This window comes from Camponotus vicinus, unplaced genomic scaffold (assembly GCF_025532165.1).
Source record: "Camponotus vicinus isolate PSW18456_S1 unplaced genomic scaffold, iyCamVici1.0 SCAF_5, whole genome shotgun sequence".
Classification (NCBI taxonomy): Eukaryota; Metazoa; Arthropoda; class Insecta; order Hymenoptera; family Formicidae; genus Camponotus; species Camponotus vicinus.
The window spans coordinates 12,940,232-12,954,574 of NW_028141977.1; the positions used below are offsets into that span (position 1 = coordinate 12,940,232).

A 14,343-nucleotide genomic window follows, 5' to 3' on the forward strand; every position below is an offset into this window, starting at 1 on the left:
AACTGTAATAATTGATTCAATCATTTGTATTATAGAAATATCGATAATTATAACGAGCTATAAAGGAATTAGCGAAATCATTAATCTAGGAATAATTAATTTTTTGAAACGCAAATTCTCTCTAAGAAAGTTGGTTAAAATAATTATGTATAATAGGAATATTTTTATTTTCTATAAGAGAAACAAGCATTCATATGCGTATAATTTCATATATTTTTATAATTTTTATTATTTATATTTTTATTATATATCTGTATTTTTATTATTTATTTTATACAAAAAAGTAAAAATTTAACTATCACCTCGCAACAAAGAGCGCTCGAATTAAACCGCGCTACGGAAATAGAACGTTTTCGCAAGTCACATCGAGGCGCGATGCGAGGAGAGGATGGTACGCACGTGATGATACGCGCGTTGAATAGATTTCGGTGCTACAGGATACTCGGAAGTCTCAACATCTTGGCGAAGATCGTCGGTAATCGCGGAGACTTACAATCGTCACGCTGCCTGATATCTACATCTGTGAGAATTTATCGTCAATTCGTTAAAGACACATCCTCTCGTGCGTTCTCGTTTTCCATACGCGTTATTATCTGTCCGCAGTCGTTCCATTTATGGAGACATATGTGTTCTGTGCATCCCGATACAGAGTGCGCCAGCAGGGACAATAATAAAAAGATCATTCGTATACTTTCATATATTTTCATTCATAAATAATATATCGTTAATTGAAACGGAACGTAGTCTTAACCGATAGTACGTTATAATTGAATGGAAATGCATGTGTGCACGTGCAGACTTTTCGGCTATATTGGGATACACACACATACACTGACAGACAAACGTCGCGACGATCACGTGACCTTGACTGGCGTCTTTTTCTACATCATTCGCTCAGAAAGGAAATTTATGCATAAATTTGACTGAGACGGAATCTATTCGTCTCTTTATTGGAATTATTTGGAATCTATATCTGAAAAATTTCTTCTTATACAGAAGCGGAGCATATCGACGCTGAGGTGTCAGTTCGGCTCACGTGATTCGCAGCGTTAGGTCTCCACTGACAACTGGCGCGTGTGGAAAGAGACTCTGCGCGCGTGTAAATATATCATTAGCAAAGTTCGGTGTATATTTATAGGCGGCGATTTATCGTGCGCGGGAGGACGCTGAAAGAAAAAGGAACAGGATTATGACGAGGATACAGTATCCCGAGGCGCGCAGGGATGAGAGCGTCGTCGATAATTATCACGGTGTTGAGGTTAGTGTGTCTTGAAGAAAATGATGTTAATTTATGGGAATATCTATTTTCGCTTATCAATCAACAATGCTCGATTGATCTCTTGATTTTTTTATATTTTATATATGTTTTATTTAATAACGATTAGTGTTTGTATAAAGAAAGACATTTTTTTTATATAAATAGAATTTAAATATTTCAAACTGTATTTCAAGGAAAGGATATATCTGTAGCTTATAATTTTGTAGTTTTTATATCGTATGAAAAATATATACTTTTATTTTTAGATAGCAGATCCTTATAGATGGCTGGAAGATCCAGACTCGACGGAAACAAAAGCCTTTGTCGATGCTCAAAATGCTATCACTAAGCCATATTTGGCTGCATGTAAGGCACGTGACAGTATTCACGAACGATTGACACAATTGTGGGATTTTCCAAAATATTCCTGCCCTGCCAAACATGGTGGAAAGTACTACTTTTATAAAAATACTGGTTTACAAAACCAAAGGTACAATGCTTGATACATATTTTTATATATAAACAGGTTTATGAGAGCAGGTCTTAAATTAATAATTAATAAATTATTGCAGTGTTTTATATGTACAAGATACTCTTGAAAGTGAACCAAGGGTATTTCTCGATCCTAATACTCTTTCCGAAGATGGTACAGTTGCAATTACTAGTAGCAGTTTTAGCGAAGATGGTAGCATTTTTGCATATGGATTATCTGAAAGTGGTTCTGATTGGAGTACTATCCATTTTCTGAATGCACAAACTGGTACGATGATATAAAAAAAACCTGAAAAATGTTATTTTTCTTGATAATATTTTACTTCTTAGGAATATATTTAATATATATACATACATACATACATACATATACATATATATATATATATATATATATATATATATATATATATACCAATTATAATTTACATTTAATAATATAAATGTAATATAACACATGTGTAACAGTTATATTGTTGAGTGAGAAATTATAACTAATGGTTATATAACTGTTACTTGTGTTTGCTAGATATATAAATTCTTTTTTATTTATATAGGTGAAAAATATCCAGAAATTTTGGAAAAAGTAAAATTCTCACCAATTACATGGACACATGACAATCGTGGCATCTTTTATGGACAATATCGAGACCAACAAGGAAAAACTGATGGTTCAGAAACTTTAGGTAATCAAAATCAAAAACTATGCTATCACATTGTTGGTACATCACAATCAGATGATGTTGTTGCAATTGAATTTCCTGAAGAACCATTGTGGAGGATGTGAGTTCTGCCATTCCAGTTTTTAGTTTTTTCCATAACAATATAATATAAATTATATATATTTATACTATAGTATATTTATAGATATCTATATGTATAAAATGTTATATACACTTTTGTAAATCTTAATATATTTAGTTATATTCAGATAAATTAATATTTAAAAAAAAATCTGATTATATACTCATATATAACGCTTGAAAAATTAGTTATATAGATAAATTATAAAATTGATTTCTTTATATATATATTTAATATACATATTTTTTTTATCTTATTAGAGGTGCCGAAGTATCTGATTGTGGCAACTGGCTCATTGTTACTCCTCTGAAAGATTGCAGAGATAATTTAGTATATTTTACTCCATTAAATGCTGGAATGGACATAAGTAACAATTTGCCATTGACGCAGGTTGTTGATAAACTTGAAGCTGATTATGAAGTTAGTAATAAATATTTGGCTCTTAAATTTATGATTATTTGTAACATTTATGTTACTCCTATTTTATATATTTTCAGTACATAACCAATGTTGGTACCAAAGCTGTGTTTCGCACAAATAAAAATGCACCTAATTACAAGTTAATAGCTATAGATTTGTTAGATTATGGGCAGGACAAATGGGTTGATCTTTTACCAGAACATCCTGAGAATGTGTTGGATTGGGCTGATGCTGTAGATGGAGACAAATTTGTTGCTTGTTACATACAAGATGTTAAGGTAAATATATATACAAAATATGTTTAGAGTAATGGCTGCAAAAAGTAGATATTGATAATTGCATATTTTATAGAATATCTTGCAACTGCATTGTTTAAAAACTGGTAAAATAATTAGAACATTCCCTCTTGATCTTGGTACTGTTGTTGGATTCTCAGGCGAGAAGAAATATTCCGAAATATTTTATCAATTTACATCATTCCTAACCCCTGGCATTATATATACAATTGATTTGAAAAAAGAAGAGGAACCACGAGTTAGTATCTGTTTTTTAAAAAAATATCTAAAACAAAAATGATATTTCACATAGAATAAAAAGTTTTATCAAATATAATTATAAATTGATAAATTATATTTTTGTTTTTATAGATATTGCGTGAAATTAAAGTGAAAGGTTTTGATGCAAGTTTATATAAAACTAGTCAAATATTTTATCCAAGCAAGGATGGTACAAAAATCCCCATGTTTATAGTAACAAAGAGTGTATGTATATTAAAAAAAAACATTTTTAATAAAATATTAACTGTGTTAATTATTAATGTGATTTTTGTGAGCATTTAATAAATAGAAACTTAAGGCTGATATTACATTTGTCATACGATAAATTTTTTAACATATTGATTGGCCGCTTAGAATAGAAAATTTCTAAAGATTCAAAAAATTACTATCCTGACAAATGTAATATTGACCTAAGAATATTTAAGATTATTATTTAAATTTATGTATGTATTTTATGTCTATATATTTCTTTTTAATCAATATTAAAATTATCAGTGAAAATATTTAATTTAGGATGCTGTATTAGATGGAACTATGCCAGCTTTACTTTATGGATATGGTGGTTTTAATGCAAGTATTCAGCCTACATTCAGTGTTACAAGACTTGTTTTTATACAACATTTAAATGGAGTACTTGCTGTTGCTAATGTTCGTGGAGGAGGGTATGTAAGAATATAGAACACATAAAAAAACTTTTTGTAAAATAATTTATTTATGAAAAATGCGACATTTTTTGTTATAGCGAATACGGAGAAAGATGGCATAATGCAGGACGTTTCTTCAATAGACAGAATGTATTTGATGATTTTCAATATGCGGCAAAATATCTTGTAGAAAATGGATACACTACTTCGACAAAATTGACAATTCAAGGTGGTAGTAATGGTGGCCTGGCTGTTGCTGTATGCATAAATCAAAGACCTGATTTATTTGGTGCAGCTATAGCTCAAGTGGGGTTAGTTGACATATTAGCATTTTTATAATTGTCATGCGCGCGGGGTACGTAATCAAAATTTTTTTGGTGATTATAGAGTCATGGATATGTTGCGCTTTCATAAGTTTACTATTGGTTCCGCTTGGGTTTCGGATTATGGAAGTTCGGATGATGCCAAGCATTTCCAGAATTTGTTGAAATATTCACCTTTACACAATGTAAGAATACCTCCTGATGACGTACAATATCCGGCAACATTGCTTCTAACTGCTGATCACGATGATCGCGTTGTACCCTTGCATACACTTAAATTAATAGCAACTCTTCAGTATACATTTAGAAACGTATCAAAACAGGAAAATCCAATACTTGCAAGAATAGATACTAAAGCAGGTCATGGAGGTGGAAAACCAACCATGAAAGTGGTAAGTTTCTGTAAAACCTATTTGCGTTTAAAACATACACACACATATATATCATGAATTACACACACACACACACACACACACACACATACAAGTATATATATATGTAATTGAATTTATTTTAAAAAATATCATATAATAGAGGAAATATTTTATTTTAGCTTGAAGAAAGTACCGACATCTTATCATTTATTGTACAATCTTTGGGTTTGGAATTTAAATCATAATTAATGAAGTTCAAAAGAAATGTAAGTTATAATAATAAAATAAATGTAAGTTATACTGCATTTTTCATAATTCTTTAAAAAATCAAAGGATTGTAATGATGTCACTAAAAGCGCTTATGCAATTATCATGTGTATTACAATATATTGTTGCAAATTCATTTGACATGCTTCAATTGAAAATTCTTTTATAATAATATGTATCCTTATTGTCGAATAAAGCAGCGAAATTTATACTTTATGATAATGTACGACGATGTATTTTTGATTTCAAAGTATAATGTACACTGAATGAAATGTCGCACGATCGATTTAATTTTTAATATTTAATAGTCAGAGCCACATCGAACAAATTCTAGTTCCAAGAATTTTTTTCATTCTAATCTCCTTTTCCTCCCTCATGTTATAAGGAGATTGCAAGAATGTTAAAATTGATCAATACTGTTATAAAATATTGTTATTGAAAAAAAAATATATATATATAAAGAAGTTGGTTTACGAGCCCCTTTTGAATTGTTAAGTCCAGATATTGTCTCTCTTTGATTTGTCAGTTTTATCAATAATAATTGAATAGATTTATTTAGAAATAACAAATTTTATATATAAAATTCATATTTATTAGTGTTGACACACAGTGTTGGTATCAATGCAGATGTGTGTACATCTAAATTTTTGTTAAATAAACATAATATTGAATGAAGTATCATGATATCCAGATCTCATGTCAGTATTAATTAATTCTGGTTACTTACTGTGGTGATGTTGAATTATAATATCAGAATCAAGAAATTATATAAATTTTTTTATCATCAAATAGTTGAAAAATTTTGTCTTATGCGACATTCGCAATCGATAATATAAATTCATAGAACATCGAAAATTTTCTTCAAGATTTGTGATTAATAAATAGCTATAAATTTTAATAAATTATTATAAAATTTCTTTTTCTTTCATTATAATCAAGATATATTAGAGAGAAGAATGAGAGACGATGGCCCGTTTTTAGATAATCCCCGAAAGTGATACGTTTTCTCTGTGGACATAAAAATATGGAATTCAATGGATAATATATAATGTGCACGATGTCTGCTTGTATCCGTGCTATGTGCACGAAATGTCGGTAACGTGAGTGTTGTAACGCAAGACGCTTATGTATATTAAATAAATTTCTAATATAAATAAATTTTGTGTGGTCTCTCTCTCTCTCTCTTTCTCTTTTTATTATTAATATTAACTGATAGTGTACATTAAGAACATATCCATCACTATCACCGCTATGGCCACCGCTATTTACTGTAATATAAAGATAAACATTCTTTAAGTAATAAATTTGTAAAATATTTAATCGTCATAGCCATCACCACATAATAATTTTTTTATCACAACGATTCACTATAAAATTAAAAATAAAATATAACACAAAATATTCTAGTTTATTTTTATATAATAAATATTATAAAAATTAATAGTTATACCTTTCATAAAAGTTAAATATAAAGGAAATTTAATATACTCCAAAAGAAACGAAGAACCTTCGTCAATGTAAAAGCAAAAAAGAAGTTAATTATAAACGTAAATGTATTTTATTTTTTTTACTATTGTTGAATTATATAATTATTTTTACTATTGTTGAAGTTATATGAAATCTCCACGATGATAGCCATTTATAAAGCAGACATAATGAGATAATCAATCATCATCGCTAAAAGAGACACACAGAAAAAAATGTAAAGTATATCATAAGTTTGTATATTCACAAATATATAATAAGTTCACCATAAATATTAAATTTAATTAAAATATATTCTGAATTCTAGTAAGTGCAGTATTTTAGTCAAGAATATTAAATTAAAATAAAAATTTAGTTTGTTTACTACATGGAGTTGGCGTAAAGAAGATTTTTCTTTGATACAACTTTAATAATATTCTTGAATAAAAAATAAATTCTTCTTTTGAGCACATGATAATGAGATTTTCTAACACTTGTGACGAGTATATTTTAAGACTATTATCAATAATATATTCTTTGTTGAGAGAAAAAAACCTATTACTTAAAAAAAGAAAACTGAGTAATCGCTTTTCTTGGCAGTAGAATAATTTTCTCTGTGTAGCTAAAAAAAATGTCGATTAATTAAATATTACTTTTTGAAATTATTGTAAAGTTGATGTTGCATGATTTTTTGTTTAGTTAGTTTATATTGACTGTTTATCGATATAAACAATCTATTCTTTCGAAAGAATTGTTTTATATTATTAATCATGAATTTATGCAAATAAACATTCTTAATTAAGAATACACGATGCAAAATATGATACATTTAAATTAAATAGATGGAAATCTATCAGGGTTTTTCGAATATTTCGTGCGTTCTCTCCCCGTTCAAGCATTCAACATAGGGGCACGCGCGATCATACATATAACGCTACGCTTGAATATCGATACAGTGTTAAGAGGAGTTGTTAATAAGCGACAACACTTTATTTTTCTGTGTATCCGGCCATAAAGGGTCGAAAGAAACTAGTCGTTCAAATTTTTACGAATCAAGAGTTCAGTAATAATAAATTTGGAAATATGTTTCGTCTTTTTATGGTAGTAACGGTGCTCTTTGTAGCAATCGACGCGCAATTGCACAGGTCAGTATATATTTTATTGTATTATATATTGGCATGATACACATATCAAAATTATAGAGATAGATTTTTTCCCGTAATCGTATACGATTTCTTGGATTAAACGCGTGGCTTGTGCAAATGCAATTAATGCTTCAATATAAATTAGGTGAAATTTCGTTGGTCAAAACGTATATTTTATTTATTTTATTTATTAGTCGAAATTAGATGAAAAAGAATATTTTTGAAAAAGTGATTCTTTGTTCTTTCGTAACATTCATTTGTCTATCTTGCTTTTATCTGCATTTAAACGACGACCGTTAACATAAATATCTTGATTGGAGGTCATCAAAACACCTAATTGTACACTATTTCATGCGTTAGCAGATCAATTATTATAGGTATAACGAGTTGCTTTGTATTATGCGTTTACCTGACATTCACTGTATCTTATTTTTAATACTTGATACAGTTACTTGCTCTTAAATTATTTCTTTATGTAAAATTACATGCAAAATTTTCGTTAAGTAAAAATCAATGTCCACTAAATCATAATGATTATATATATATATATATATATATATATTATAATTTGTAACTTAGTCTTATATATATATATATATATATATATATATATATATATATATATACATATATAAGACTAAGTTACAAATTATAAATATTACTTTAGAAATATATATGCAATAGATGAAGATGATATAATTTAGAAAAATCATTGAGTTAATAAATGTTTCTGATATAATTATATTTAAATGAGTAATATACAGTATGTGTAATAGAAATCAATTACATCTTACATATTTACAATATACTTATATTATAAATATGTTAAATGTAATTGATTTCTAAGATGTTTAAGTTTGTGTAGACTTTTATGACTTTGTTCTGGAAATATCTATTAGGGAAATATCAAATGTAAATATTCTTACATATATTTTATACATATATGTTTGCAAGTTTACGTATATGTGTGTGTGTGTGTGTGTGTGTGTGTGTGTGTGTGTGTGTGTGTGTGTGTGTATCATAGAAAGTCCTTTTTGTTATTTCAAGGATTTCATTGCATAAGATGGATTTGATTCCACAATCTTTGAAAAAAGTTGGCACTGATTTGCAAGAAGATCTTCTTTCGTTTAATGAAATTGATAATCCTCTTTCGTTAAATGATAATCTTCCTTCAGTACTTTTGTCCAATAATCTAAACTTAGATTATTATGGCGTTATTACCATTGGAACTCCGCCGCAAGAATTTAAAGTGGCATTTGATACAGGTTCCCCAAATTTTTGGATACCATCTGGAAAGTGCAAAATTCCTATTTGTGGTAAGTAATTTATTTGTGTAATAGATATATCCAACAATATGTGTATATATATATATATATATATATATATATATATATATATTTATACACACAAATTAATAATTAGAAAGATTTTAAAAATAGAGATGTTGTCTCATTAATCAATAATAAATATACAATATTCTTTTATTTATCATTATATATGTAAATGTGTTTGTCGAATTAACTCTTGAATCACTTGTTTGCCAAAGCTTGTTTGTATTCAAAGAGTGTATATACACACACACACACACACACACATTCTATCATGTTATATATATATATATATATATATATATATATATATAACATTTAAAAAGTATATAATATTTAAAAAGTATATAATATATAAAAGTATATAATATTTAAAAAGTTAAATCACAACAGATATGAATTTAGTATTTTATATTCTATAGTATAAATATTACAAAGGCAAACTGTGGAATTTGCATGCATAAATTAATTTAACAATTTATCAATATAACAATTTATCACATTCACTCTTTGAATACAAACAAGCTTTGGCAAACAAAAGTGATTCAAGAGTTAATTCGACAAACACATTTATATATATAATGATATATAAAAGAATATTGTATATTTATTATAGATTAATGAGACAACATCTCTATTTTTAAAATCTTTCTAATTATTAATTTGTGATATTACTGAATATGCTTTACAGTGAAACATAATATGTATAATAGTACAGGATCCAGCACATATATAGCAAATAATACTGCGATTCATATAGAATACCCCGGTAACAGTATAGATGGATTTCTATCTACTGATATAGTAAATGTAAGCCACTATTACACAAATAATCCAATTCAGTTACAACTATAATCGCATAGTTTAAACTTCTTATGCAATCATATTGTTTTTTTTGCGCGGCAATGACGATATCTTATTTCATTACCAATTTTATTATAGATTGCCGGCCTCACTATTCAGAATCAAACATTTACAGAAATGACTAACGTGTCCAATGTAGATCTATTTGACATTGAACCATATGATGGTATCTTGGGCCTGGGTCATTCAAAAATATCTGACAATGAAGTAACTGTCTTCGACAATTTGGCTAAACAAGGCCTAGTGTCATCATCCATTTTCAGTTTTTATCTAAATAGGTATATCTTCTCTATTCATGAATAATACATACCTCTAGACAAAGTTTTTAATAAATATATACCTATAATTATATTAATTAATATGTATATTTATATTTATTTTAATTAACATATAAACTAAATTTATTATTTATTTATATATTATTATAATTTTTTAAAGTAATATTTATATTTGTATATTAAATTAAATTTAATCTTAATTATCACACACATACATATTACGATATAAAATTATGCAATTTGTCAAACAGAGATCCAGCCGAGTTAGGTAAGTTGATATTAGGTGGTTCCGATTCTGCTTATTACGAGGGCGATTTCACATATATTCCTGTTACTCGCAAAGGATTCTGGCAATTTATCATTGATAAGTACGTTATTTTTTAAATTATATTAATGATGTTCCAACAAATTGACGTTAATGTTATTGTTTCGTAGGATTCAAATAAATAATACCAATCTGTGCACGACTAGTTGTCGAGCTATCGTTCATACAGGAAGTGGGGCAACAATTGGGCCAACATCAGATATCAAAAATATTAATGAACTTATTGGAACTATTGATGTTGATGGATTGGACACAGTAAGTAAACGAGCGTGTATTTCACAAAGCACGTAGCTTTTGAGAAATTATAAAAAGATAATAACGATAAGAATTAATATTAGATACGTTTGAATGAAATTTTTTAGAACAACAACATCAATACACGTTTGAATGTAATATACTTTTTTTATACTTTTTATATGTAATATACTTATTAAATATTATTAATTAATTGACATCATCTTTTAATTATTATTTAAATATTATTCTAATAAACATTTAAATATTATTAATTATTAATTGATATCATCTTTTGTTTAAAGGTAAACTGCAATCGAATTCCTGAGTTACCTACAATTAGTTTTATTTTGGGTGGTAAGGCATTCAATCTTACTGGTAAAGATTATATCATTGCGGTGAGTGCTATAGGTAAATTATTTAAATTATTTAAGTATATATAAGAGAAGTTTACATTATATATTTAATTCTGTACAGCTCCCAGATGGGGATGATGTTATATGTGTAAGCGACTTTGTGGGACTTGACTTGCGTGAATTCGATTGGATTCTAGGCGTTGCATTTATTGGCCGTTACTACACCGAGTTTGATATGGAAAATAACCGAATAGGATTTGCTTTGGCGAAATAAATATTAATTACTTCCTCTAGCACTTTTTTAAAATATATACATCTTACATAATAAAAATGTACATAATATGCAATTATGTATATTTTGTGAGTTTTGCTCATAACAAACTTAACGAGATACTTAAACGTATTCGAAGACTGTGCATATATTTAATTTCTTTTTTTAAAATCTATAAAAACATTCATCAAACAAAGAATGATACATAACATATATTTTCACTAATGTAATTATAGTTTTAAGGATTCAATGTAGTTTCATGACTTCTTTAAATTTTAAAACATTTAAGTTTATATCAAATATAGTATCATCCTCCTGAATACAACCGTGATATTAAACTAAGTAACTTTTTTTATTATCATATTTCACTCATATTAAAAATGAATTATAATTAAAAATTACACATAGAACGAAGTAATTTTTATTGCGTTAACGTAAGCAGACATACTCTTCCACAAACTATACACTTTGATAAATTTCTTCTTATTACACGATATAAAACAAAAGATAATATTTATCAATATATATAATACTATCTATTACTATATAATATAATTAAGTAATATTATATAACATAAATAAATATTATTATATAGTATAATATAGTATAATTATATAATATAATTAGATGTAGTATAATTAATAGGATACGTATATAGCTAGCGCCAGACTATGCGCGTTTTCGCGAATCGTGATGCGTGATTCGTGATTCGTATAACGTTCGCGAATAATGTGGAGGGAAAATTCGTCGATTCGTCATGCGCGATTCGTCATTCGTACTGATTCGCTAACCGAGCGATTTTTTGACGAAACTCAAAGGAGACGAATCGTTACGAATCAATCCATTCGTGTCGCGCTACACTATGCGTAACTAGTTCGTGTTTCTCTTTGATAGGTTATTGCATCAATTATAATGAAGAGAGAGACAATGGAGAGCTAGATAAATAATCGCGTGCTTGAACTTGTAGAACACATAAGAGAACATAGATGTTTATGGGATCCAAAAGATAAATATTATAAAAAAAACTGGTCGAAGTAACGCGAACTAAGAAACGACGAATTACGAATTACGAATGATATACAGCGAATCGCGAATAGTGTGGAAGGTTTACACCGACGAATAACGAATCTCCCTGAATGTCCAACGAATCTCTATGAATCACGAATTACGAATCGCGAATTACGAATCACGCATAGTCTGGCGCTAGCTTATAAGATAAATATAAAGTATAAGTATAAATATATATAATAGTATGTTTTTTACATATAAACATATAAATGTATAAAAATTAAAAGTTTATATATTATAAAAGTTTTATATATGCACGTAAAAGAAACAATATATGTATATATGTAGACAAAAATGATCAAAAGAGAAAATGAATGTACAAGTTTTACTTAAAGAAAAAATAAAAAATAAAATGTAGAATAATTAAAATTTTAATTTTTCAAAAGGACGACACTTGATTGTGTCTTAAGTCGAAACAAAAATTCATTAAAATATGTAGAAAATCTTCCCTTGTCACATTTCATTGTGTACTTTATCATCAATTTTTTAAATTATTTGTTTAATTTTTGATAAAAAAAAAATTCAATCTTTTTCAATCGCCAGCTGACAAAATTTGTATGTCATAATTATATAATTTTAAATATGTACAAATTATGCAAAAATTCATATTGATGACGTACGAACTTTGTTGGTTGGCAATTAAAAAAGATTGAATTTCTTTGTTATCGAGAACTAAACAAATAATTTAAAAAATTGATGATAAAGTACACAATGAAATGTGACAAGGAAAGATTGTAAGGCACAGGAGCTTTAATTTTTAACAGCGCAATACTTTATTCTGAAAGCAGCTATGAGCTTATTTCTAATTAAAATGCTAATTTATGAGAGCAAAGTGTCATTTGCTAACCGATTTGCTATACCGATGTGTGATATATACAATGTATATATGAATTTATCTTTAGTTTCCGTGTCGACCATCACGAGAAAGCGAAAGTGATGTTTTCGAAATTTCTGACAAATTTCTTTCTGTACTCGACTATTAAAGATCTCGTTTATCGACATGCAGTGTTGGCTATGTGTACAATTGCGCGTTCTAGAAACACGTCTGAGTTCCTATCAATCGATTAAATTTAAAAATATTTTAATTAACATTTTTTCTAATTATCATAAATTGTATTAAAATAAATTAAATGTGTGCGTGACTAGTGGGGAAGCAATCAACGTTTCCAAAGGATAGATTAATTATGTCGACTAAACAGCCATGCACAATGGACTTAGCAAATGACACTTTGCTCGCAAAATTTTTATTTAAATTCGAATGATCGATAAGAAACCGGATGTATTTCTAAAACGCGCAATTGTACATGTAGCCGCAACTGTATGTCGATAAACGAGATCTCTAGTAGTCGAGTACAGAAAGAAATTTGTCAGAAATTTCGGAAACATCGCTTTCGCTTTCTTGTGGTGGACGTGACGCTTTTCGCATTGATCGACAAGGAAACTAAAGATAAGTTCCTACATACATTGTATTGTATGTGTGCGTTACATATCGATAATTAATAAACATTTAATTTATAAAGATCGATCTACTATAATAAATAATACAATTATGCGTTTAACAAATATTTGCTTTAATAAAAAGAATTGCAATTTTTTCATCTTATAATGTGTTTATCTTATTATTGTATTACATATTAGCATGCTAAATATCGAAATTCTGGAGATCAATTTTTTTCTCGTGATCATTATTATCTCTAAACTAACATAACAAGTTGTTCATAGCAAAAGTTATTATAAGAGATTAGTGGATATTCAAATATATATTTCAAGATTATGTATATTTCCATTTCTCTTCAAAAACATCTCTAAAAACCTAAAAAAGATTTTATCAAATAAAAAATTATTCACAATTATATAATTTATCCGCACA

General features: G+C 27.8%; 2 protein-coding genes across 8 annotated transcripts; both read left to right on the forward strand.

The window, feature by feature from the left end:
• Window positions 1-360: 360 nt before the first annotated feature.
• On the forward strand, window positions 361-6,292 carry LOC145971630 (prolyl endopeptidase). Of its 5 annotated transcripts, none has more exons than XM_083099515.1 (14): window positions 361-522; window positions 1,139-1,258; window positions 1,525-1,748; window positions 1,831-2,018; window positions 2,308-2,533; window positions 2,815-2,974; window positions 3,052-3,252; window positions 3,326-3,508; window positions 3,622-3,735; window positions 4,045-4,193; window positions 4,274-4,486; window positions 4,563-4,890; window positions 5,052-5,138; window positions 6,079-6,292. In XM_083099515.1, the coding sequence occupies exons 1-13, from the start codon at window positions 376-378 to the stop codon at window positions 5,115-5,117; spliced, it is 2,319 nt and encodes a 772-aa protein (XP_082955641.1). In that variant the 5' UTR covers window positions 361-375; the 3' UTR covers window positions 5,118-5,138; window positions 6,079-6,292. The 5 variants fall into 5 exon arrangements, with proteins under 5 accessions (XP_082955641.1, XP_082955642.1, XP_082955643.1 ...); XM_083099517.1 differs by having other exon boundaries at window positions 382-522; window positions 997-1,258; XM_083099519.1 differs by lacking the exon at window positions 361-522 and adding an exon at window positions 544-562.
• Window positions 6,293-7,472: 1,180 nt separating this feature from the next.
• Window positions 7,473-14,141, forward strand: LOC145971617 (lysosomal aspartic protease-like). Of its 3 annotated transcripts, none has more exons than XM_083099496.1 (8): window positions 7,473-7,748; window positions 8,796-9,064; window positions 9,795-9,886; window positions 10,019-10,218; window positions 10,470-10,586; window positions 10,654-10,798; window positions 11,083-11,175; window positions 11,255-14,141. In XM_083099496.1, exons 1-8 carry the CDS (start codon window positions 7,687-7,689, stop codon window positions 11,405-11,407), a joined length of 1,131 nt encoding a protein of 376 aa, XP_082955622.1. In that variant the 5' UTR covers window positions 7,473-7,686; the 3' UTR covers window positions 11,408-14,141. The 3 variants fall into 3 exon arrangements, with proteins under 3 accessions (XP_082955622.1, XP_082955621.1, XP_082955623.1); XM_083099495.1 differs by having other exon boundaries at window positions 9,768-9,886; window positions 11,255-14,140; XM_083099497.1 differs by having other exon boundaries at window positions 7,478-7,748; window positions 9,014-9,064; window positions 9,790-9,886; window positions 11,255-14,140.
• Window positions 14,142-14,343: the final 202 nt, after the last annotated feature.

Excerpts from the sequence above, each read along its gene's own strand:
- LOC145971617 (XM_083099495.1), top strand. The coding sequence starts at position 7,687 with ATGTTTCGTCTTTTTATGGTAGTAACGGTGCTCTTTGTAGCAATCGAC. Across the intron at positions 10,799-11,082 it reads ATGTTGATGGATTGGACACA|GTAAACTGCAATCGAATTCC; the intron begins GTAAGTAAACGA and ends TTTTGTTTAAAG. Across the intron at positions 11,176-11,254 it reads GTAAAGATTATATCATTGCG|CTCCCAGATGGGGATGATGT; the intron begins GTGAGTGCTATA and ends AATTCTGTACAG.
- LOC145971630 (XM_083099515.1), top strand. The coding sequence starts at position 376 with ATGCGAGGAGAGGATGGTACGCACGTGATGATACGCGCGTTGAATAGA. Across the intron at positions 2,019-2,307 it reads TTTTCTGAATGCACAAACTG|GTGAAAAATATCCAGAAATT; the intron begins GTACGATGATAT and ends TTATTTATATAG. Across the intron at positions 4,487-4,562 it reads GCAGCTATAGCTCAAGTGGG|AGTCATGGATATGTTGCGCT; the intron begins GTTAGTTGACAT and ends TGGTGATTATAG.